The 26,020-nt window shown below is 42.4% G+C and overlaps 1 protein-coding gene and 2 long non-coding RNA genes across 4 annotated transcripts in view; all 3 read left to right on the top strand.

Moving 5' to 3' along the window:
* The first annotated feature begins 510 nt into the window (after positions 1-510).
* On the top strand, positions 511-2,742 carry LOC308300543. The gene is made up of 3 exons (XR_013962835.1): positions 511-712; positions 1,629-1,727; positions 2,654-2,742. It is a non-coding gene; the product is annotated as an uncharacterized lncRNA (long non-coding RNA).
* Positions 2,743-3,451: 709 nt separating this feature from the next.
* LOC308300542 lies at positions 3,452-7,369 on the top strand. The gene is made up of 3 exons (XR_013962834.1): positions 3,452-3,774; positions 4,694-4,792; positions 6,267-7,369. It is a non-coding gene; the product is annotated as an uncharacterized lncRNA (long non-coding RNA).
* Positions 7,370-13,213: 5,844 nt separating this feature from the next.
* vash2 (vasohibin 2) overlaps positions 13,214-26,020 on the top strand; it is a gene marked incomplete at its 5' end in the record, with an annotated part of 81,087 nt that continues 68,280 nt past the window's right edge. Inside the window, 2 exons of one of the 2 annotated variants that reach the window (XM_080744393.1) lie at positions 13,214-13,383; positions 14,863-15,037. In XM_080744393.1, the coding sequence (XP_080600519.1) occupies positions 13,214-13,383; positions 14,863-15,037 (345 nt within the window). Of the gene's footprint in view, positions 13,411-14,862; positions 15,038-26,020 lie in introns of both variants that reach the window. The other variant, XM_080744392.1, reaches the window with a different exon arrangement.

Raw genomic sequence — 26,020 nt, 5'->3', positions numbered from 1 at the left:
CTTTCGAAGGCTTCCTACAGCGCCACCATTTGGCCGATTGCTGTAAAAAGTAATAGCACACTGCGCCACAGTAAGCTGAACACATTGATGTTTTTATTTTCATTTTCTCACTAAGTATGTAGGAGTAGAAAGGAACCGAAGATCCCGTCTACTGATTGCCTGATAGATAAATAAATAATGACAATATCTAAAGTGTGCTCGCCTTATAGGCGAGCCCACAATTATACTAAATAATATTTTTTCAAGTGTCCAAATAAATTCCAAATATCATCAAATGATCTCGTCGCACCCCTGGACTGCTGTCACGGCACCCCAGGGTGCCCTGTCACCCACTTTGAAAACCCCTGGTTTAGAACATTAAAAGGTTATCCTATTCTCCTTAGGCCCGTATTGTGTAGGCTTCCCATATAGTGCAAATGATGCAGGACTTGCGTGTCTTTCTGTGACGAGAACACATTCTGAGCCCCTGAGCTTCCAGCCGAGATGACTTCAAATGTGAAGATTTGAATGTTAGATGTGATGGCTGAGATGGACCGGTCCTGCATCGTTAACATTTATCCCGTGTTTTGCAATTGCCAATTTTATGATAATAAGCTGAATGGTTTGTCCACAGGGTCACCGACTTGGTCTACAATGAAGAATACTCCTTGTGGACAAGCCTGCCAGGCAGTGGCATGAGGCACACTGCAACACTCCTCTGAGACACAAGCTGGTATGTGGAGTAGGGCATTCACGAATAGCCATTTCTAGAATTCGAATTATTCGACCTCAAAGTGTTCGAATAGTGGAATATTCGACAGGACTGGCCAAACTGTCCAATATTAAGTAAGCTGTTCAAATATGTTTATTTTGGGGGTCACGGCCTAAAAAGGTTTGAGAACCCCTGGTATAGAGCGTTAACAAATTCATCCACCAGGGGCATTTACAACTCATTCTTATGAATTCGTATCTAGCCAAGCTTTATAAACTACACATTTTTTAAAGAGAAAACAATAAAATAAAATAAGCGAATATTCGAGGCGTTGTGTGCTTGTAGATCGGCTGTTTTCGCTAGTTTTGTGCGAAGGTCTTGTATGATGAAGCAGGGCAAAAGACGTACACATTTGAAACTTGGAGATACGAGGTTTCTGCCCGACAGTGACGATATTTTTGTGATTATGTTGCAAGGAAAATGTTGAAATAATAGCCATTTTGGTTAGAACTGACTGAAAATAACTTTGTACTTCAAGTTTAAAATTATACTAAATAATATTTTTTCAAGTGTCCAAATAAATTCCAAATATCATCAAATGATTTCGTCGCACCCCTGGACTGCTGTCACGGCACCCCAGGGTGCCCTGTCACCCACTTTGAAAACCCCTGGTTTAGAACATTAAAAGGTTATCCTATTCTCCTTAGGCCCGTATTGTGCAGGCTTCCCATATAGTGCAAATGATGCAGGACTTGCGTGTCTTTCTGTGACGAGAACCCATTCTGAGCCCCTGAGCTTCCAGCCGAGATGACTTCAAATGTGAAGATTTGAATGTTAGATGTGATGGCTGAGATGGACCGGTCCTGCATCGTTAACATTTATCCTGTGTTTTGCAATTGCCAATTTTATGATAATAAGCTGAATGGTTTGTCCACAGGGTCACCGACTTGGTCTACAATGAAGAATCCTCCTTGTGGACAAGCCTGTCAGGCAGTGGCATGAGGCACACTGCAACACTCCTCTGAGACACAAGCTGGTATGTGGAGTAGGGCATTCACCAATAGCGATTTCTAGAATTCGAATTATTCGACCTCAAAGTGTTCGAATAGTGGAATATTCGACAGGACTGGCCAAACTGTCCAATATTAAGTAAGCTGTTCAAATATGTTTATTTTGGGGGTCAGGGCCTAAAAAGGTTTGAGAACCCCTGGTATAGAGCGTTAACAAATTCATCCACCAGGGGCATTTACAACTCATTCTTATGACTTCGTATCTAGCCAAGCTTTATAAACTACACATTTTTTAAAGAGAAAACAATAAAATAAAATAAAAAATAAGCGAATATTCGAGGCGTTGTGTGCTTGTAGATCGGCTGTTTTCACTAGTTTTGTGCGAAGGTCTTGTATGATGAAGCAGGGCAAAAGACGTACACATTTGAAACTTTGAGATGCAAGGTTTCTGCCCGACAGTGACGATATTTTAGTGATTATGTTGCAAGGAAAATGTTGAAATTATAGCCATTTTGGTCGGAACTGACTGAAAATAACGTTGTACTTCAAGTTTAAAATTATACTAAATAATATTTTTTCAAGTGTCCAAATAAATTCCAAATATCATCAAATGATCTCGTCGCACCCCTGGACTGCTGTCACGGCACCCCAGGGTGCCCTGTCACCCACTTTGAAAACCCCTGGTTTAGAACATTAAAAGGTTATCCTATTCTCCTTAGGCCCGTATTGTGTAGGCTTCCCATATAGTGCAAATGATGCAGGACTTGCGTGTCTTTCTGTGACGAGAACACATTCTGAGCCCCTGAGCTTCCAGCCGAGATGACTTCAAATGTGAAGATTTGAATGTTAGATGAGATGGCTGAGATGGACCGGTCCTGCATCGTTAACATTTATCCTGTGTTTTTTTGCAATTGGCAATTTTATGATAATAAGCTGAATGGTTTGTCCACAGGGTCACCGACTTGGTCTACAATGAAGAATCCTCCTTGTGGACAAGCCTGCCAGGCAGTGGCATGAGACACACTGCAACACTCCTCTGAGACACAAGCTGGTATGTGGAGTGGGGCATTCACGAATAGCCATTTCTAGAATTCAAATTATTCGACCTCAAAGTGTTCGAATAGTGGAATATTCGACAGGACTGGCCAAACTGTCCAATATTAAGTAAGCTGTTCAAATATGTTTATTTTGGGGGTCACGGCCTAAAAAGGTTTGAGAACCCCTGGTATAGAGCGTTAACAAATTCATCCACCAGGGGCATTTACAACTCATTCTTATGACTTCGTATCTAGCCAAGCTTTATAAACTACACATTTTTTAAAGAGAAAACAATAAAATAAAATAAAAAATAAGCGAATATTCGAGGCGTTGTGTGCTTGTAGATCGGCTGATTTCACTAGTTTTGTGCGAAGGTCTTGTATGATGAAGCAGGTCAAAAGACGTACACATTTGAAACTTGGAGATGCAAGGTTTCTGCCCGACAGTGACGATATTTTAGTGATTATGTTGCAAGGAAAATGTTGAAATAATAGCCATTTTGGTTGGAACTGACTGAAAATAACTTTGTACTTCAAGTTTAAAATTATACTAAATAATATTTTTTCAAGTGTCCAAATAAATTCCAAATATCATCAAATGATCTCGTCGCACCCCTGGACTGCTGTCACGGCACCCCAGGGTGCCCTGTCACCCACTTTGAAAACCCCTGGTTTAGAACATTAAAAGGTTATCCTATTCTCCTTAGGCCCGTATTGTGTAGGCTTCCCATATAGTGCAAATGATGCAGGACTTGCGTGTCTTTCTGTGACGAGAACACATTCTGAGCCCCTGAGCTTCCAGCCGAGATGACTTCAAATGTGAAGATTTGAATGTTAGATGTGATGGCTGAGATGGACCGGTCCTGCATCGTTAACATTTATCCCGTGTTTTGCAATTGCCAATTTTATGATAATAAGCTGAATGGTTTGTCCACAGGGTCACCGACTTGGTCTACAATGAAGAATACTCCTTGTGGACAAGCCTGCCAGGCAGTGGCATGAGGCACACTGCAACACTCCTCTGAGACACAAGCTGGTATGTGGAGTAGGGCATTCACGAATAGCCATTTCTAGAATTCGAATTATTCGACCTCAAAGTGTTCGAATAGTGGAATATTCGACAGGACTGGCCAAACTGTCCAATATTAAGTAAGCTGTTCAAATATGTTTATTTTGGGGGTCACGGCCTAAAAAGGTTTGAGAACCCCTGGTATAGAGCGTTAACAAATTCATCCACCAGGGGCATTTACAACTCATTCTTATGACTTCGTATCTAGCCAAGCTTTATAAACTACACATTTTTTAAAGAGAAAACAATAAAATAAAATAAGCGAATATTCGAGGCGTTGTGTGCTTGTAGATCGGCTGTTTTCACTAGTTTTGTGCGAAGGTCTTGTATGATGAAGCAGGTCAAAAGACGTACACATTTGAAACTTGGAGATGCAAGGTTTCTGCCCGACAGTGATGATATTTTAGTGATTATGTTGCAAGGAAAATGTTGAAATAATAGCCATTTTGGTTGGAACTGACTGAAAATAACTTTGTACTTCAAGTTTAAAATTATACTAAATAATATTTTTTCAAGTGTCCAAATAAATTCCAAATATCATCAAATGATCTCGTCGCACCCCTGGACTGCCGTCACGGCACCCCAGGGTGCCCCGTCACCCACTTTGAAAACCCCTGGTTTAGAACATTAAAAGGTTATCCTATTCTCCTTAGGCCCGTATTGTGTAGGCTTCCCATATAGTGCAAATGATGCAGGACTTGCGTGTCTTTCTGTGACGAGAAAACATTCTGAGCCCCTGAGCTTCCAGCCGAGATGACTTCAAATGTGAAGATTTGAATGTTAGATGTGATGGCTGAGATGGACCGGTCCTGCATCGTTAACATTTATCCCGTGTTTTTTTGCAATTGCCAATTTTATGAGAATAAGCTGAATGGTTTGTCCACAGGGTCACCGACTTGGTCTACAATGAAGAATCCTCCTTGTGGACAAGCCTGCCAGGCAGTGGCATGAGGCACACTGCAACACTCCTCTGAGACACAAGCTGGTATGTGGAGTAGGGCATTCACGAATAGCCATTTCTAGAATTCGAATTATTCGACCTCAAAGTGTTCGAATAGTGGAATATTCGACAGGACTGGCCAAACTGTCAAATATTAAGTAAGCATATATGAGATACTTAAATGGTTTCCTGTGGAAATGAGCTTAGTCTTTTCATGGATCTCCTTTTAGTAGACCTTGTACCAGTGAACTGTACCGTCATGAAACTGTACCTTTTCCTATGCAAACTTCTAATAAAGTCTTCAATCAATCAAGCAAGAGGCGAACATTGTGAAAATAGCAGATCTACATGCTCACAACGCCTCGCAACGCGAGGCGTTGTGAGCATGTAGATCTGCTATTTTCACAATATTTATCTGTGGAACCGAGTCACATTAAATGTAATACGCACAATTCCAAGTGCTTGTCAGGGTGGGGGTCCCCAGTTCAAATATGTTTATTTTGGGGGTCACGGCCTAAAAAGGTTTGAGAACCCCTGGTATAGAGCGTTAACAAATTCATCCACCAGGGGCATTTACAACTCAGACACAAGCTGGTATGTGGAGTAGGGTTGATTGATTATTTTTTGTGATTAGTCTATTGATTACTTTGATGAAGTTATTCTGCACAATTATGTTTAGAACAAGGGTTCCCAAACGTTTTGGTCTCAGGGCACCCCATAAATATTTTTTTTTAATCCGAGGCATTATAATTACATTATAATTCTCACTCCCAGCACCTTATAGCCTATTTATAGCATATCGTCGTTGTCGGGTGGAAACCTTGTATGTCTAAAACCATTCGTTTTGTATTTATCATCTATAAAATGTACTAAACTAGTGAAAACAGCAGATCTACAAGCACACAACGAGGCGTTGTGTGCTTGTAGATCGGCTGTTTTCACTAGTTTTGTGCGAAGGTCTTGTATGATGAAGCAGGTCAAAAGACGTACACATTTGAAACTTGGAGATACAAGGTTTCTGCCCGACAGTGACAATATTTTAGTGATTATGTTGCAAGGAAAATGTTGACATAATAGCCATTTTGGTTAGAACTGACTGAAAATAACTTTGTACTTCAAGTTTAAAATTATACTAAATAATATTTTTTCAAGTTTCCAAATAAATTCCAAATATCATCAAATGATCTCGTCGCACCCCTGGACTGCTGTCACGGCACCCCAGGGTGCCCTGTCACCCACTTTGAAAACCCCTGGTTTAGAACATTAAAAGGTTATCCTATTCTCCTTAGGCCCGTATTGTGTAGGCTTCCCATATAGTGCAAATGATGCAGGACTTGCATGTCTTTCTGTGACGAGAATACATTCTGAGCCCCTGAGCTTCCAGCCGAGATGACTTCAAATGTGAAGATTTGAATGGTAGATGTGATGGCTGAGATGGACCAGTCCTGCATCATTAACATTTATCCCGTGTTTTGCAATTGCCAATTTTATGATAATAAGCTGAATGGTTTGTCCACAGGGTCACCGACTTGGTCTACAATGAAGAATCCTCCTTGTGGACAAGCCTGTCAGGCAGTGGCATGAGGCACACTGCAACACTCCTCTGAGACACAAGCTGGTATGTGGAGTAGGGCATTCACGAATAGCCATTTCTAGAATTCGAACATTGTGAAAATAGCAGATCTACATGCTCACAACGCCTCATCTGCTATTTTCACAATATTTATCTGTGGAACCGAGTCACATTAAATGTAATGCGTACAATTCCAAGTGCTTGTCAGGTTTGAGAACCCCTGGTATAGAGCGTTAACAAATTCATCCACCAGGGGCATTTACAACTCATTCTTATGACTTCGTATCTAGCCAAGCTTTATAAACTACACATTTTTTTAAAGAGAAAACAATAAAATAAAATAAAAAATAAGCGAATATTCGACTTCGGTGAACAACGTCGAATAGTGACTTTGATATTCGAATATTTGGTGAATGCCCTAATGTGGAGTAGGGTTGAAACTGTTGGTTGTTTTCTTAGTGATTAGTCTATTGATTACTTGTTAACTTGTTTAGGAAGTCCATTGTCCAGCTAATTGCATGGGATGTTTACGTGACCCAGTTAAAGGTCATGGAATGTGAGGGTCTTTGCAGTAGGTCGGGGGTCTTCAACAGGGTGACCGGGACCTCAGAGTTACTACAGGGGGTCCTCCAAATCTTTGTGTGATGGAAACCTTTTTTCTCCTTTTTTATATTTCCACTTGAACCCTAGTGTCATATTCTGAGAACTCGCGCTGCGAGGCGTTGTGAGCTTGTAGATCAGCTATTTTTGGCAAAGAGCTTTGGTGTAGAGGGGAAAAAGAGCAGACTAAGTACATAGTGAAAGTTTATTAAGTAGGCCTATTGACGGTTCAAGTGGTTAAATATCTGAAAACACAAATTGACATGAATCCAAAATACACTGACGATCGTGCTTTCAAATGATGAAACTATGTGGAATCTATGAACAGGTTGTGGGGGTCCCTGCTTCATCTCTCTCTCAACTAAGGGGTCCTTGGCCTGAACACGTTGAAGACCCTTGATTTAAACGTCTCTGTCCAGTTGTTGCATAACATTTGTTGCTAACCCATGCAGGCCTGTTTTAATAAACCATGCTAAGAATGATTCCTGACTCTATTTTGTTCTCAGAACTTGACCACATATTAGCACCTGTACTTTGTCATACAATGTTGTTGTGATGACATCATCACAGTGTACTTTACAATACAAAAAAAAAAAAAATCAATCCTCTTTTTTTATTTATTATTATTTCCACATAACTCAAAGGTATATTATCTTTTTATAATATATACGGTATATATATGTGATGTCTTTATATATTAGTAGTGTAAGGGTGTAATTTAAGATGGGAGGAACTCATTTTGTAGAAGGTATACTTTTTTAACTTTAAAAGTATCATGTAGAAATACTTGAATTGAAATGTATTGTTAAATGGTTCATCACACAATGGTGTCGCAGCAAAAAAAAAAACCTGCTGATTCACAATGCTTTGTATGAGTGTATCGTGAACAGTTGTGAGCTCATACTGTAGGCATGCTATTTTCAGGAAGTGATGTTGGCCTATTATTCTCGGGCAACCTTTTTAGGCACATTATCACTTATCACCCTGTCTCAGAAATGGGAGCAGACCAAGGACAGAGTGAAAGGTCAAGTTTGCTAATTATTGACAGTTTTATGTGGTTGAATGTCTGGAAGGCTAAAGCCCGTATCGGAGTCTACGGTGGAGACATCCACCGCAAATTTGAGGTGGAAAGCTTTCCACCTCAAGTCAGAAAATAAGTGCAGGACGGGGTGTAGAGGCTGCCTGTCTGATAGTAAAAACAGAGAGATGTGTTGGGACTCACGGTGTAAAGCTCTCCACCGTGAGGAATGATGTAACGTTGTAGTTTCATGACTCAAAAAGACTCGAAAAGACTACACCGCGGTGTATGGACCCGACTATGATACGGGCTTAATGCAAGTAAGTCTATGGATCTACCTATGAAATCTATGAAAAGGTTTAATATGAAACACAATTTTATACAATGTGTAGTGGGGGCCCCTGCGTCATGTCTCTTAACAGGATAACGGGTCCTTGGGTCAATATGTACAGTGAAACTACACTGTTCAATACAATATTCAGTACAACATTTTGTGCAGACTTGGGCTACTAATTATATCACTAGGTGTAGCCTATCTCCATCTTTTAGCTCCAGGTTTTATGGGTGTAAAGAGCGTTTTGTCCACCAGGGTGCGCAGTAAGCCTGCTAAGTGCAGAAGGCATTCCAAAGAATACACGTCACAGCAGGGATTGGACAACTGATGTCCCATCATAGATGATGTTATTACATAGCATAAATGATTGATTGTGAATGTCTGTGTTTTAGTAAAATAGGCAGGTTAATTGTCTTCACAAACTTAAGCATAAATTTCACCCACTAAACCTCTGTTTCTGAAGCAAACATGATTTTAGTATCCTTCTAATGGGGTTGATTCAGTAGCCCATAGCATTCTAATGTAAGCATTCTAATGTAGCTTACGCTACTTTGCTCACATCCAAAAAGTTACAGAGGCTAAATGAGTTATCGCAGCAATAGATTTTACTTAGTTGAACCTATCATTGGTGATTGTCCTATATTTCTGATTAGTGGTAACTTTCATACAAGTTGATATAGTAGGTCTACTTTATTGACAGTTCACACTGAAATTTGTCTTGCGACACAGCGGCCATGTATGCGACAACATATAGGCCTATACAAAAGTTGCAGTGAAACTCCTGTAAAACTTTTGTTAAACTCTTGCAAATGGTCTAATATTGTTTTCCTGACCTACAAATAAAACAGGATGAAGCCAATTTAACCAAAAGTTTTGTCAGAGGTTCTATTCTCTCGTCATCATCTCTGCAGCACGCGTCTCCATCTCGTGGTTCCTGTGGATGAATCCTTGAGCAAGGCACCAACCTCCCCTACCTGCTCATTCAATCACTTGTAGACCCCCCCTGGTTCTCAACCTGTGGGTCGGGACCCGCCCCCCCCCCCCCGGTTCTCCAAATTAATTTGGGGGGTCCCCAGATGATTAACTTAAAGTGCAACACTGTTTTCTCACTCAACAGTAAACAAACCACCATAAAGTTAGAGGGTATCTGGCTGCACATTTTTTAAGTGACAATTTAAGGACTTTTTAGTAGGCTACCTCTAAAATGACAAAATTACATTTAAACATTGGCCAAATTGTAAAATATTAGAGGCAGAAATTGTGAAACTAGTTGTAGCCTATAATATTTGTTATGAGCCATAATTAGGACAAACTGTGGATCCAACTTTGTGTTTGTTTTATGAACAAACCACGCTGTCTTCCTATGCTGTAGGCTATTTTGCCGTGTGATAACACAAGTATTACATTATATTCTAAATTATATTTCAATATGTTGATACTGTAACGGATGTGCAACAATATAGATGTATAATTCCATTAGGAGGTGAAAAAAAAGCCTACTATTTGTTGCAGACCTTCACTTGTTGACGCCTCCGTTGACCCAAAGCGACCAATGGCGCGGCAGCACCGCTTCCATATAAGGCGTGAACGCTCCTCGTGCCCGCCCTTCTTTGTTGGCTCGACCAATCACCGGCGGCCGCCCAACGTCGGCACCCGCCCTGGCGGCGGGATCACATTCACAACATTAGAGATGGGATTTATGGCTCTTTGAAGTGAGCCGGATCTCTGGGATCCGTTCCTTTCAAAGAGCCGATCATTTTAGTTTAACTAATAGACTACTTATCACTTTGTAGATTTTGATTATACAAATCGCTACATATAACCCTATATACATTTCGGCCATATATAGGCCTACATTTCTGCCATTTGAAAATAGCCGATCTACAAGCTCACAATGCGTCGCGTAGATCTGCTATTTTCGAATGCTATTATTATTATTATTTTTTCCCAACATATTCTCCATGGGAAAAGTTGTGAAATGGGACATTTTGCATAATGAGTAGGTCTACTTTCTACCATTGGTAGGCCTACTCTAAGTGCAATAGTAGACTAGGCCTACTTTTACTTTTACCCAAGTACATTTTAATTCCAAACTTGAGGCAGAGTAGTTCTACATTGCAGCATCGATACTTTTACATAAGTAAAGAATGTTTGTACAGTTTTTCCACAACTGTTCATTTAGAAAGGAACGGCTCCCTACTGCGAACCGGATCCCATCGTTCATTTCAAAAGAGCCGTTCAAAAGACTCGATTCGTTCGCGAACGTCCCACCTCCACACAACATCACCAACAGAGAATAACATTGTAGTGACTGGAGAGAGCGGATCGATTTCACCCTGACCCGCGAGCAGCGATCAGCATGGATTAATGATCACTTTGGTTTTTAATCAACATGAAAGAGACAGTTGATGCGGAGGCACCGCCATATGTATCATCATCATCATGTAGGCTAAGAAGGCTGCCGCAGGAGCAGAGACACTGGAATGCTTTGTAGCTCGGCGGATCTTCGGGGCTGTGTTTGGTGGTCGCTGGTGGGAGGAGGAAGGGGAGGGGTAGGAGGGGGGAGGCAGCGGCCCCCGCAGTGTGGTGTTGCCGCTGAGAGAGAGACATCTAGAGAGACTGAGAGAGAAAGAGAGAGAGAGAGCAGGGTGAACTTAATGTATGGTGTGTGTGTGTCACTAAAACCCTCACACTAACTAGCCGTTAAACGGCCAACGGTTGAACGGTAGGAACGAACGACACTGACTGACTGCGTGAAGAACATCACTTGCCTTTTCCCCACGTCAAGTTGCCTTTGAACCACAGAGCAGAGCAGTATCCTAAGTCTAACGGACAGTAGTCTGTTGCCCTCTCCTCTCGCTTTCTGATCTATTCTGCTAAACCCCCGGGGGGACGAGAGGACAGGAGGACCGGTGCTGCTGGATTATAGCTTCTCCTTCCAAGGACCAGCACGGGTTTAATTATTCTAGCTGCTGCTGCTGCAGCGCATTGCCAGCTTTTTTTTGAGCGCTGCCTTCCGCTCCAGCATTTGAACCAAGTGTGTGTGTCTGTCCTTTTGAGTACAGCCTCAACAGCTGCAATACCGCTGGGTGACCCTACCTGCAATTGGCGCTGTTGAGCAGCCTAAAAAGGCATCACTCAACTCCGACCGGGGTGGGATTTTTGAAATATAATCCACTTTCCTATTGAAGCGCTAAGCTTTGATGATGCTGTAACAGAATGTGTTGTCGTGCTATTTCAAAGCGTTGATTCCTTATCCGTACACCGAGGCAGCTTCTGCTGGTCTGCCTCCTCCCTGGGAAGAGGACCGTTGTGTTTCCAGATCAACATGTACTGATCCACTGCACAAGGAGCATCTGAAGGAGGTCAGTGGTGGAAAAAGTACTCAAATGTTTTACTTAAAGTGTTAGTTCACCTATTTTTGACATAAAGCTGTGTGAAATACTTGCCATTAAAACAGTGGTTAAAAATGTATTAATTGATTACCAGAGTCCCGTGGTCAGAGTTCTGGTCAGTTTTAGCTGAATATTAAGTAGTTCCAATGGGGTGGGGGCCATTTGGCGTGGCCCAATCATTGAACATAGATTAATCCAAAAAACTAGCGTCATTTGTATTGTTGGCCTATTTCTACCATATAGAGCGAGGTTTCGTTCTGATCAGCTGACTGCAAAGCACCTTGTTTCGGGGAAATATGTTGCAGCGGCGTAGTGATACTGGACACAAAAAATAGTACCATGTGACAGAGGGGTCAAAGTTGAACGAAAGTTGGTCTATTTGGTAGAAATAGGTCAACAATACAAATGACGCTAGTTTTGTGGATTCATCTATTTTTAATGATTGGGCCATGAGCCCCTGCCAAATCACCGGAACTACTACACTGTGACATGAGTTTCAGACTATTTCAGACCGTTTTCAGAGAGACCACGAGACCTACTGTATCATATTATAATTTTGTCGCGTGTCAGCGGGCCTTTAAGTAAAAGTGTCTCTGTTAAAAGTAAAAGCCTGGAATTCAAAATGTAGACCACTGGAGTGAAATTACAAAAGTGCTGTCATCAAAATGTAGTAGGCTACCGAAAGTAAAAGTAGGCTACTCATTATGCAGAATGTTTCATTTCAAGTTTTCCAATGTACAAACATCTTTTGACGCATTGTGACCTCGTAGATCGTCTCTTTTCAAATGGACAAAATTCAATTGATATATGGCTGAAGTGGTCAATGTATGTTTCGTGATAATAATAATGGGTCTCTGCAAAGTAACTAGTAACACGAGTTTTCAAATAATTGTAGTGGAGTAAAAGTACGACATTTGACCCTGAGATGTAGTGGAGTAGAAGTGAAAGTATTAAAAACTGGAAATACTCCACTAAAGTAAAAGTACCTCAAAATGTACTCAAGTACAGTACTTCAGTACTTCAATTGGGTATGGCAGGGGTATGCAGCTGCCATACCCTGGGTCCAGGGGGGAAGATAAAAGTTAGTTCTAAATATGAATCCATGAATTTCTCTTTGTCTATCTGTGCAGGTTATTATGTTGGTAAATTACAGTAAAATAATAAATACATTTTACAGAATGGTCACTTTTACAAGGTATTATAATTATATTATAGGTATATATAATTATATATTATGTACTTCTTAAAATAAAAATATATCATGCCTGTTGCTAAGGTATGGCAACATGACTGGTGTCTGCGCGTGCAAGACACCAGTCATGTTGCCATACCTTAGCTTTTTCTGAACTGACACCACTGCAGTACTTGGGTACATATACTTTTAGTTACTTTACACCCCTGAAGACCGCCTGCCCCCTCTCTCTCTCTCTCTCTCTCTCTCTCTCTCTCTCTCTCTCTCTCTTCCTCCTCCTCCTCCTCCTCCTCTTCTTCTAGCTTTGGTGGTCGTCGCGCCCCGGGGGCCGGCGGACTGGTGGTCCAGACAACGATGACCGGACCCAACTCCCCGAGCCGCGCCACCGCCGGCGGGACCTCCTCGTCGGCGAAGTTGAGCCGGCACGGCCGCTCCAAGAGCTCCAGCTCCCACTGCCTGCTGAGCCGCTGCGGCGCCGGGGGGGGCGGGGGGAGGAGGGGGGGGGACGAGAGCCTGTCCCCGACGTCCCCTCCGCCCAACAACGGCCCCAGGTCGGTAAAATCTCTCGATATTCCGATGTCCCATTAGTCTGACCAAGGGGTTGGGGTCCGGGACGCGCGCAATTTGGAATCGCACATGAGTTCTGGGCGGAGCCGTTAGTTTTCATCCCCGTCGGCAGGTTAGTTTCTCACCAGCGTTAGTTTTTACTGAGGTTGGGGTTAAGGTTAGGTTTAGGCATAGTTCTACTGAGGTTAGGATTAGGGTTAGGGTTAGGGTTTAGGTTTAGGTGGTCGCACCTCCGCGCAGTCCAAGCGAACAAAAAGGAGCGCTCCCTAGCTCCGGTTCAGCCAATCAAAAGCTTCCATGGGCGGGGTTTGTCCAGAACTCATGTGCGTTTCCAAGAGGCAGGGGCTACATTTTCTAAAAGGGCCTTTTGGTGAAAACATCGAAAATAGCAGACCTCCAAGCTTGCAGCTCGACGCGTTGTGAGCTTGGAGGTCGATGCTTTTTGATGCTTGATTTCTACACATTTCTTGATTTCAACAACTTGAGATGCTGCATTCGAGTTCAGGAGAGTTTGGACAAGGCAATTCTCTTGAATGCTGCCTTCAGGTATGGCATGGAAAGGCCATAGTAAAAACTCCATTCATGGTCTGGAGAGGGCACTTTTTACAGATGGATAAAAGGAGCAGGGGGCTCAAGCCCTGTTTGATGTCTATGTGTGCATGTGCCTGGTTAGGGTTAGGTTTAGGCATATTTTTACTAGGGTAAGGGTTAGAGTTAGGTTTAGGCATAGTAGCACTCACCGGGTTAACATTCACAACGTTAGAATTCTCCAGCGTCGGCAGGTTATAGCATTTCAACCAGGTTAGCATTCACCACCGCCTGACGAATGTGACGTCGGAACGTTGTAATAATTATTAGAACGGGTACACATTATTGTGTATCATTATTTTATGCTTTAACTATTGAAAAATAGCAGATATACAAGGTCAGCGCGGTGCCGCGCTGCGAGCTTGTAGATCTGCTATTTTTGAAAAATCGTGAAAATTTGAATTTTTGAAGTGTCTTTTGAATCCTTCTAAGATTCTTTGAAAAACCCTGTTTCTATGTCAGCAATCTGGCCAGCCATCGTCAAAGAAAAGGTCCTTTTCACTTTCTGTTCTTGAGAGACTACTATGTCAGTGGTTCTCAAACCCTTTCATGTGAAGGACCCCCAAAATGATATTTATTTGGCCACGGACCCCCATCTCAAAATATTTAGTTCCAGGGACCCCCCCAGAAGCAAAATTTGAGTTACAAACGTTCGCTTTGAAAATACATAATATTCAAAGATTTGCACACATTTTCACGACTTTTTCAAAAAATAGCAGATCTACAAGCTCGCAGCGCGGCACTCGGTGCCGCGCTGTGAGCTTGTATATCTGCTATTTTTCACTGGTTAAAGCATTCAATAATTCTAGGCCTAAATGGGGTTTTAACATCGCTACGCGCCCCCCCAGGTCGCCGCCGGGGGACGAGGAGGAGAAGGACGGCGGCGCGCCGTTCTACGTCAACCGCGCCGGCTTCCCCATCGAGGGCGGCACCTGGGAGAGGATGTGGAGCCACGTGGCCACCGCGCACCCCGACGGAGCCGAGATGGTCGACAGGATCAGGAACGCCGCCTACCTTCCAAAAGTAAGTTGAGGACCAGGTCAACAGACACACACTTATGACAGTGTGCCAGTGATCACCCTCCCCTTCGCCAATGTTTTTTTTAAGCTCCCTTTATTGCTCAAAAAAGGATTTATTTGCACTTGATTTATTTCTTGATTTATTTGCACTGACTTTGGTCACTTATTTTCTGGCCCTGTACTATTGGGTTGTGTTGGTTGAATTGAGTACTATACTTGTGTTGCATTGACTAGCATTGACTGTTATGTGCACTTTTCTTTTGGCACTGTTCGTTGTGCTTTGAGTATAGCTTTTGTGTGTGTGTGTGTGTGTGTGTGTGTGTGTGTGTGTGTGTGTGTGTGTGTGTGTGTGTGTGTGTGTGTGTGTGTGTGTGTGTGTGTGTGTGTGTGTGTGTGTGTGTGTGTGTGTGTGTGTGTGTGTGTGTGACGTGTCACTTATGAGCGTTGAATGCTTCGTGGTCACTTTATGTATATATTCATTTCTGCAATAGCTTTTCGACACTTTATGTTTATATTCTTCTTTTTTGTGCTTGCTCTTTGGACTGTACACTACAGTACCGTACTCTTTTTCTTTTTCTTACTTCTTTGTAACCTTAAACTGCTGTGCTGCCTCTGGGCAACTGAATTTCCCCCGTGGGATAATGAAGGTATCTATCTAATGTTGGTACCCGTGCCTAAGGTTGCCTATCCCTGGACTAGAGTTCTCAAATTCTGCCCGAACCCGACCCGACCCGACATTTAGGTTAGGGCCTAAAATGTATGCTAATTAGTCGGGCCGGGTCAGGCCTCGGGCTCAATGAAAAAAGAAAATATATACAGTATTTTTTTTTTCTTTTTTTTTTTAAATTACGTTTACTCTGTGAAATTCTTCCCAAACCCGACCCGAACCGACGTTTTCAGGCAGGGTAGGGCCTAAAATGTATGCCAATTACTAAGTCGGGCCGGACCGGGCCTTGGGCCAGCCGAGTTAGGGCCAGGCCTTCATTTTTTCTTTTCTTTTTAAGATTCTTTTGGGGGCTTTATGCCTTTATTGGATAGGACAGTAGACTGACAGGAAATGGGGGGAAAGAGGGAGCGTTTCGCTGTTTCTACGTGTCATCTTTTCGACACCCAAACCCAACCCTTACCCTAACCCTAACCTCCGTGGGGTGAGTCGCTAACCCTCCCGACGCTCCGTTGTCGAAATGATGGTCGTTCGAAAGAGCGAGATTTCACCGGGAAAGACGGGGAGTGACATGTGGCAAAGGTCGTCCAGATTGGGAATCAAACTGGCGACGCCGCCAGGCATCCATGCATTATGTGGCAATGCCTAAGTGGTATGCGCCAGGACCAGTAGGCCAGCGGGCGTCTCAGGCCTTCATGTTTAAGCCTGTTGAGAGCGCCACCCTGTACTAGATGAATGTGTCATACACCTGGTTTCCACCGTTACAACTGACCAGAACATGATCAAGGCCGCATGAGACTAAAAATACCCAGACACACACTCGTCTCCCTTGTAACTTAAATGCTGAATTGTCAGTGACACTGAGTTGATGACTCTGAGTTTGTTCACTCCAGCAGGTCATTCCAGCGGTTGGCTGCAGGCACAGGCGTGCACAATACAATGCATAGTGCCTGGGGGTCTGTGTTTCAGCTCTCTCTCTCAGCTAAGGGGTCCATGGCCTGAAACACATTTTAGACCCCGGGCCCTATTATGATCCAGGTCTTATGCCTTATGCCTTAACTTCTTTACCTTTTTTTCACTATTTTGAAAAACATTTTTAAATACCTCAAATGCTGATCTACATCTGCACGCTGTGAACTTGCATATCAGCTTTTTGAAATGTTTAAAAAACAAAAACAAAATAGTAAAAAAAAGGCAAAGAAGTCAAGGCATAAGACCTGGATCATAATAGGGCCCCCCGTATCTAGGGCTTTTGTTGTTGTTGTTGTTGACTTTGACAGAACAGGGGCAAAATGGATGAGAGAAAGTCAAGGTGGCTGCTTAAAGGGTGTGTGTGTGTGTGTGTGTGTGTGTGTGTGTGTGTGTGTGTGTGTGTGTGTGTGTGTGTGTGTGTGTGTGTGTGTGTGTGTGTGTGTGTGTGTGTGTGTGTGTGTGTGTGTGTGTGTGTGTGAGTGTGATAGGGCTGTCACAATTATTACATAATCGTCTAATCGTGATTATTTGACATTATCGCAATTATTTTGTCATAATCGTCATAATCGTGAATGTTGAAAAAATTCAGAAATAGTGGAAATAGCAGATCTACAAGCTCACAACGCGTCGCATCGCGACGCGTTGTGAGCTTGTAGATCGGCTATTTCCACTATCAATGTTATTTTTTAAGTAGTAAGTTGTCAAATATGTCAGTAATGTATTTGTATATTTAGGTGTGTCATATCTACCATGTGCAACTTCAAAGCCTAAAAGCCAAACAGAAATGTAATTATCAACGACAAAAACACAATTAAATCGTTAATCGCCAATTATTTGAGTGACAATTAATCATCATGTAAAATGTCATATCGTGACAGCCCTAGTGTGTGTGCGCGCGTACGTGTGTGTGTTTACTGTCTCACTGACTGGTATGCAGACACTGCTGCTCAACTTCTCCTCTCACAAATTGCCATATACAGTATGAGACACACAGGGAAATAACGGGATCCCATCCAAGCTGACTTCAGTTACAGTTTGTCTCTAATTTGGAGTTGAAAACACATCTAATTCAGTCTGTGTGTGTGAACTCACTGTCCAGCCAGTTGGAAGAGTATGTTGGTGATTAGGGCTGTCACAATTATGACATAATCGTCTAATCGTGATTATTTGACATTATCGCAATTATTTTGTCATAATCGTCATAATCGTGAATGTTGAAAAATGTCAGAAATAGTGGAAATAGCAGATCTATGCGACGCGTTGTGAGCTTGTAGATCGGCTATTTCCACTATCAATGTTATTTTTTAAGTAGAACGTTGTCAAATATGTCAGTAATTTCTTCGTGTATTTAGGTTTTGTGTCATATCTGCCATGTGCAACTTCAAAGCCTAAAAGCCAAACAGAAATGTAATTGTCAACGACAAATACACAATTAAATCGTTAATCGCCAATTATTTGAGTGACAATTAATCGTCATGTAAAATGTCATATCGTGACAGCCCTATTGGTGATTACCGTTACGGTGCCGTTGACCAAGACACTACAGGGATGTCATTTGTAAATTGCGGTTTGACACATTTAGCCCAACTGACTAAAACTCAGTCACAGTGGACTTGACATTACTGACCACAATTTTCCAAAACATACCTTACCTTGGCTTGTTTTTTATATCTTTATATTACAAAAGGGTAAGTGATCTACTTCCGGGTCATGTATCGCTAACTTAAATACCAAACCACTTGGCCAAGATGTACTACATATGTACTAAATATAGCTTAAAAATTCAAACACCCATGTCACCTTTGCAAGATGTCGTTTCCAAACCTCTGTATACAGTTGTATTCGTTATTACCCTCATATTTTGCCTCTGTATAAAATAGTCCGCCGGTCAAATATGTCCGACCGGAAACGTGCGCTGCGGCACAATAGTTCCGCCACAATAGTTCCCCCCCCAATTTTTTTTTTTTTTTTAACGTTTTTTTTTTTTTTTTTACGTTTTTTTTGTTTTTAACTTTTTTTTTAACTTTTTTTTTTTATAATTGCGATTAGACGATTATGTAATAATTGTGACATCCAATGCAATCAACTTCATGGTGCCTGTCGGAGTTGCATCGTTGCGTTTTAATGCATTTATAAAGTGCTGATTAATAATAAAGTACCACTGAGTTTTGGCCAACATTGACTTAATTTCACTGAAAGTTGTGTAATGTTTCTAAATGTAATGCAAAGCAATTAATAGAAAAAAGAAGAAGCTGTGACTAGACAATGACATGACTTGATGGCATTGGTGGTATCGGTGTGGCCCTTTGGCACCCACAGGCACGTGCACACATAGACATCAAAGGGGGCTTGAGCCCCTGCCCTTTTATCCGTCTGTAAAAAGTGCCCTCTCCAGACCATGAATGCAGTTTTTACTATGGTGAAAGAAATGCAAATGCCCCTCTTTCCATGCCATACCTGAAGGCAGCATTCAAGAGAATTGCCTTGTCTAAACTCTCCTGAACTTGAATGCAGCATCATATGTTGAAAGTCTGTCTGTGTAGAAATGCCCTTAAGCCATATTTCCAGTATCGACTTGATCATGCGTTGGTCTAGTGTGGTATCAAGCACCGAAAATAGCCGAGGTCTGCCATTTTCAAAATGTTCACCAACAGGCCCTTTTAGAAATGTCAGCCCCTGCCTCTCTAACGTTCTCTGCACGTCCCTGGGCACCCGGATGCTGAAATGGAGTCGGTGGAAACCGTAGAAAGAACAGTAGAGGTGGTTGTGTTGATGCTTTTCTTTTGTATTGGAGACAAACGGCTGGATGCGTGCAGTGCAGTGTCTGTTGGAGTGTCGTTGATAATATGTAACTTGATTCTTGGGGGCGGGGGGGGGGGGGGGGGGGGGGTGTTGTGTGTACTCCGAGTGGTCGTCATAGATACGGTGATACAGTGACCTAGATCAGTGGTTCTCAACCTGTGGGTCGGGACCCCCAGATTATTTTGGGGGGTCCCCAGATGATTAACTTAAGGTGAAACATTGTTTTCTCACTCGACAGTAAACAAACCAGCATAAAGTTTAAGTGTATAGAGGGTATCTGCACATTTCTAAAGTGACAAATTAAACTTTGGCCAAATTGTCAAATATTAGAGGTATAAATTGTGAAAATAGCAGATCTACATGCTCACAACGCGGCGTTGTGAGCATGTAGATCAGCCATTTTCACAATAGAACCGTGTTATACAAAATGTAATGGCTCAACTCTTAGTGCTCGTCAGGGTGAGGAGTCCCCCTTTAAAATATGATTATTTTGGGGGTCGCGACCTGAAAAGGTTGAGAACCACTGACCTAGATTAGTGGTTCTCAACCTGTGCGTTGGCATGATGGTGAGGGGGTCCCCTTTTTAATGCACACACAAAACAGAGAGATACTAATACTACTGATTACAAAAGTAATCAACAAACTATAAAGAATGGGCAAACATTGGTCAAAATCAAGTAAAAAATAGCCCTTCTACGCCTGGGGTCCTTGACCAGGGGTCCTTGAGGGAGTGCCAGGGGGTCCCCAGCTAAATGATAGTTAGGAACCAAATGGACCCTTATGGGTATGTAACTCAGAGAGTGTACAAATGGAACCAAATGGTTGAGAGAGGGAGGGGGAGTGGGGGGAGTGCATGGGGATCATGGACAGACAGGTGCAACGCGTTGTTAGAGCAGGCTCTTTCCTGAGTTGAACTTGTGCTTGTGTGGACTGGTTGGATGGTGAGGCTGCAGTGGCTCAGGGATAGAGATTAGGGCATTCACCAAATATTCGAATATTCGAATATCAAAGTCACTATTCAACGTTGTTCACCGAAGTCGAATATTCCCTTTTTTTTTTTTCAATGCCCCTTTTGGATGAATTTGTTAATGCTCTATACCAGGGGTTCTCAAACCTTTTTAGGCCGTGACACCCAAAATAAACATATTTGAACATGGGGACCCCCACCCTGACAAGCACTTGGAATTGTAGGTATTACATTTAATGTGACTCGGGATCTACATGCTCACGCTATTTTCACAATGTTCGCACAATGTTCGCCTCTTACTTAATATTTGACAGTTTGGACAGTCCTGTCGAATATTCGACTATTCGAATACTTTGAGGTTGAATAATTCGAATACTAAAAATCACTATTCATGAATGCCCTAGTAGAGATTAGAGAAACCGTCATTAGTACACGGAGGGTTCGATCGTCGTCGGTGTTTGAATTAGGGCATTAACGAGAAAGTCGACAAGTCGACTGAGTCGACTTCATTACACAAGTCGACGCCCACCAGAGAAAGTCGAAGGTTGAAAAAAAAATCCTTAGTATTTTTTTCTATCATTATTTTTTGCTCCATGTGTGCGATTAGCCTGTGTAATAATTGTGACATAATTAGTAACTGTGTGTGTGTGTTGTTGTTGTGTATGTGTGAATGTTGTGTATGTGTGTGTGTGCAAGGTAAAAAAAAGAGCAAGGGATGTGTTGTTGAACGGAAGGCCTACAAAATGTAACTTGAATAATTCATTCACCCTCTTCACAGTACTTCTCATTATTATATTGTGGCTATCTAGAGAAAATCCTTGGGCCAATGTGATTAGTTGATTAGGCGCGTGCCACCGCATTGTTATTGGACTGAACAGGCGTCACAAGGGGGGGGGGAGTGGGACTGAGTTACCAGGGCCCAAGGTGGAGGGGCCGAGTGCCAAATATTTTGAGATGGGGGTCCGTGGCCAAATACATAATCTTTTTGGGGGTCCTTCACAAGAAAAGGTTTGAGCACCACTGACATAGAAACGTAGGTTTTTCAAAAAACCTTAGAAGGATTTGAAATATTCAGACTTTTTCAAGATTTTTCTAAAATAGCAGATCTACAAGCTCGAGCTTGTATATCTGATATGTTTCAATAGTTAAAGCACAAAATAACACGTAATAATGCGTTCCCAGTCTAAATGCGTTTGAGTTTGCATGTTCTCCCTGTTTTCTCTAGGGTAGGTACCCTCACAAAAACATGTAGTAATCCTGGTCTCTATACTGCCTCCCCCTGGCCAGCCAGGGCGCCTGATGGAGGGGAAAGGAAGTGGTTGGAATAACGATAATGAATAGTGTTTTTTTGAATATCCAACATACAAATGGACTAAGTGGTTAAAATATTTGTGACGCTGTATTGACACATTTTGCTGAGGATTCTCTGGAGTTCCCCGGACCCCACTTAACCAGTGTTGTACAGTACACCAGATGAGAGGTTCAGCTAAATGCTTGAATTGTGTAAATGCCACCTTTTTGGACAGCACTCAGCAGAAATGATGGCAGCCTTTCACTTCCCAAATTCTTCAAGCCCCATTCTTTTTAAATACAAAATGGTGCACTTGCAAGCCGTCTTATTATTGTTCTATCTTGTCAGGCAGGTATTAAATAAATACTATATACGTTTATAAGAACATGTGTATTTTTTATGGATTTAAGAAGATTTTTCATTGCTTGCAACAGTGTGATCTATCAATGTCTAAACACAGTTAATTTAAAACAAGAGACAAGAGTATAATAACGGTGTCTCTGTCCATCTTGAATTATTCATATTAACCCTTTTAGTGCCTATCCCGAACTAGTTCGGGATATTCGGGATCAAAAACAATTTTTTATTTGCTATTTTACTTACCCCGAGCTGCTTGGAGCAACGTGGGTGGTGGTCCCGGCTCGCCCAGCGCTCACCAACGAGAGACGCTAGATGCTCTGACGATTTATTCCATTGAAAATGGTTTAAAATAAAGTTTAGACCCCCCCCAATGTTCACCAAATGTTCATTGTAGGCGGCGCGACGTATTCCAGGGTGCCTATCCCGAACTAGTCCGGGATATTTAATAAAATGAATTATTTTATCGGAGGCCTCAACGAAGCCCCGGTCTAGACGTCCATCCTTGGCCGGGACTTAGACTCGGCCATCCACGGGCCGTATTCGCGCTAACGGCCGAATCGCGCCGCCCACTCCAATAATAAATCACATCTTTAGACAGGATTTTCTCCGGATTGTGTCCCCAGACCCAACGAGAAAGTTTTTTGCGGCTGAAATAGCTTTAGATCGGGCTTCTCAATGGGTTAGCATTTTGGCTACGTGTCAGCTAGCTTCCTCCTCTGGACACCCATAGGATTGACCGGAGTGAAAACACAGGCCAGTTGGGAGAGGGTCGACGAAAGCTATAAAGAAGGTCAATGGAGACATTTCTGGCACTCTAGCACCCCTTGTGGCCGGATGGCACTGTATGAGTTAAGTACCGTATTTTCCGGACTATAAGGCGCACTTAAAAGCCTTAATTTTCTCAAAAAACTACAGTGCGCCTTATAGTCCAGTGCGCCTTATATATGGATCATTCATTGACATTGACATTCCCTTTAGCACAGCTCCATCTGTTGGATGCATAAGCGTCTATTATGTGCGCCTTATAGTCAGGTGCGCCTTATATATGAAAACAGTTTGAAAATAGACCATTCATTGACAGTGCACCTTATAGTCAGCAGGGATGTCACGATACCAGAAATCTAGTAGTCGGTACCAATACCATTGAAATTCCACGATTCTCGATACTATTTCGATACCACGATAAAAAAATAAAATAAACCCCATGTAGTTCAACATACACTCCTTTATTAGAAGTGAACAACAAACAACAATACTGTATGCTTAAACAGAAGTTGCACGTAGCTTTAAATGATTAAAATAAAATAATGTGCATGTAGCCTTAAAAAAATGTATCATTAATAAAATCAAAGTGTTGGCTGTGTGTGTGTTGCTGCTGCTGGCTTTGCTCTGGCCTGTCCTCCCTGTCAAAGTCCTCCTCTGGCTGATACTGTGAAAAGAACATTGAGATTTCAGTTAGTAGGTGTAGCTAAGTGACTGACTACAGCAACAATATGAAAACAGCATAGGCTGTTTTCATAAAAACACACACACACACACACACACACACACACACACACACACACACACACACACTCTCTCTCTCAGTGCAAGCAGTCATTTAATGACGTGGTGAAACCATTTTTAGTGATATTTATTACAAATCATAGCCCATTACAACCACACTGTCCACACACACACACACACACACACACACACACACACACACACACACTATTATTACAACCGCACGCACGCACGCACACACACACACACACAATCCTAGCGTAAAAAAAGTCTAGAAGAACATTGGCCAAACATCAATGCCAGCCTTCTCAAACAAAGAATAACGTGTATGTATTATTCCAGCGATTTTTAACGTTACGTTAGGCGAGTTACGTTAGGCGATACAGTAAATGAGCTGCCTTGCAACTTTATGTAACTTTATGCGGGACAGAAGGGGGCTGCTCTCCGTGACGAGGCTGGACACAACCTTAACGTTACTTTGCCAGGCAGCTCATTTACTGTGTGGGCTCACCATAGTAACGTTATTAGATATGGACAACAATGATAACACGTGAATTCAAATGCACTCACCTTGAATTCTTTGTACAAGTCTGGATGTCGGTCTTTTAGATGTTTCGCTAGTTGGATGTGTCCCCCCCCCCCCCCTTTCGTCTGGAAACGGTTACGGGCCGGCATACAGGTTTTTGACGATCACCTATTAATCCCTGCTCATCCTCGAATGCAACGTACTATACGCGACTTTTGTTTAGTTTTTCTTCTCAAGGGGCAGCTGTCGCTGCTGGTTGGAGACGACGCGATGCAGATGCGTGTACCGCCGCCATGTTGCATGTTGTTGTTTTTCTCCTTAAAGCGTGGTAGTCCACGTAACGTTATCACAGCATCAGACCCTGCTGTGAGGGTTGTGCGTGTGTCTTCCGACTGCCTGCTGTGAGGCTTGCCAGATAACCGCTCATTTACAGCCCAAAAACAACACAAAAGAAGCGGCCAGATCTGGCATCTCGGTACCAACGGTACTTCGGTACTACCGTACTTGTAGAAAAGTCAGTACCGTACCGTACCGTCACATTTGGCATCGAGTTGGTACCGAAGTATCGGTTCTGGTGACAAGCCTAATAGTCAGGTGCGCCTTATAGTCCAGAAAATACTGTAACTGTGTCTGCCGTTTCTGATGTGTGTCGATGGTCTATGCCTCCATTTCGCCAAATGAAAATAACAATCTAGATACTTACTTAACTTGACCAATAACTTAAGAAGACACATCATACCTTCTAAAGTTTCACTTCCACTTTTTACTTGACCAGGGGTCACTTCAGGCCTTCGTGGCTGTAGGCAATAAGTGCCTGCTTCTGTTTAGTGAGGTCATTCACATGACATGACAGCAATGGGCTGCGATTTGGTCTATTTGGAAGGGACAGAAAAACAGAACACGCGAGCCATGCCCTTAAATTTAGAACGGGTACACATTATTGTGTATCATTATTTTATGCTTTAACTATTGAAAAATAGCAGATATACAAGCTCACAGCGGGGCACCGAGTGCCGCGCTGCGAGCTTGTAGATCAGCTATTTTTGAAGAATCGTGAAAATTAGAATTTTGACCCGATTCTATAAGTGACTTTTGAATCCTTCTATGTCAGCAATCTGGCCAGCCATCGTCAAAGAAAAGGTCCTTTTCACTTAACTGGAGTTCAGTTAGTCTGTTCTTGAGAGACTACTATATCAGTGGTTCTCAAACCTTTTCACGGGGTCCGTGGCCAAAATCTCAAAATATCTAGTTCCAGGGACCACCCAGAAGCAAAATTTGAGTTACAACCGTTCGCTTTTAAAATACATATATTCAAAGATTTGCACACATTTTCACGACTTTTTCAAAAATAGCAGATCTACAAGCTCGCAGCGCGGCACTCGGTGCCGCGCTGTGAGCTTGTATATCTGCTATTTTTCAATAGTTAAAGCATTCAATAATTCTAGGCCTAAAAATCCCACACTGAATCATTCCTAAACCCGTGAAGGGCACGTGATTGTTTTTGTCTGACAACAGAGATGAGTAATTCTCGTCCGTCATTCCATGCAGGCAGATAACTAACATTTGGAGGATGTTTTACACACAACCAGCGGGTTGATGATGTCGTGAAGCAGTGGTTCTCAACCTATGGGTCGGGACCCCCATGGGGGGTCCTCAAATTATTTTGGGGGTCCCCAGATGTGAAACATTGTTTTTTCACTCAACAGTAAACAAACCAACATAAAGTCTAAGTGTATCGAGGATATCTGCACATTTCTAAAGTGACAATTTAAGGACTTTTTTAATACCTCTAAAATGACAAATTAAACATTGGCCACATTTTGAAATATTAGGCATAAACTGTGAAGATAGCAGATCTACATGCTCACAACGCCTCGCAACGTGAACATTTAAAATGTG

This window comes from Nannobrachium achirus (genome assembly GCF_963921795.1).
Source record: "Nannobrachium achirus genome assembly, chromosome: 16".
NCBI classification, from domain to species: domain Eukaryota; kingdom Metazoa; phylum Chordata; class Actinopteri; order Myctophiformes; family Myctophidae; genus Nannobrachium; species Nannobrachium achirus.
The sequence above is the reverse complement of the archived record's forward strand: the minus strand, read 5'-3'. Positions and strand labels throughout refer to the sequence as shown.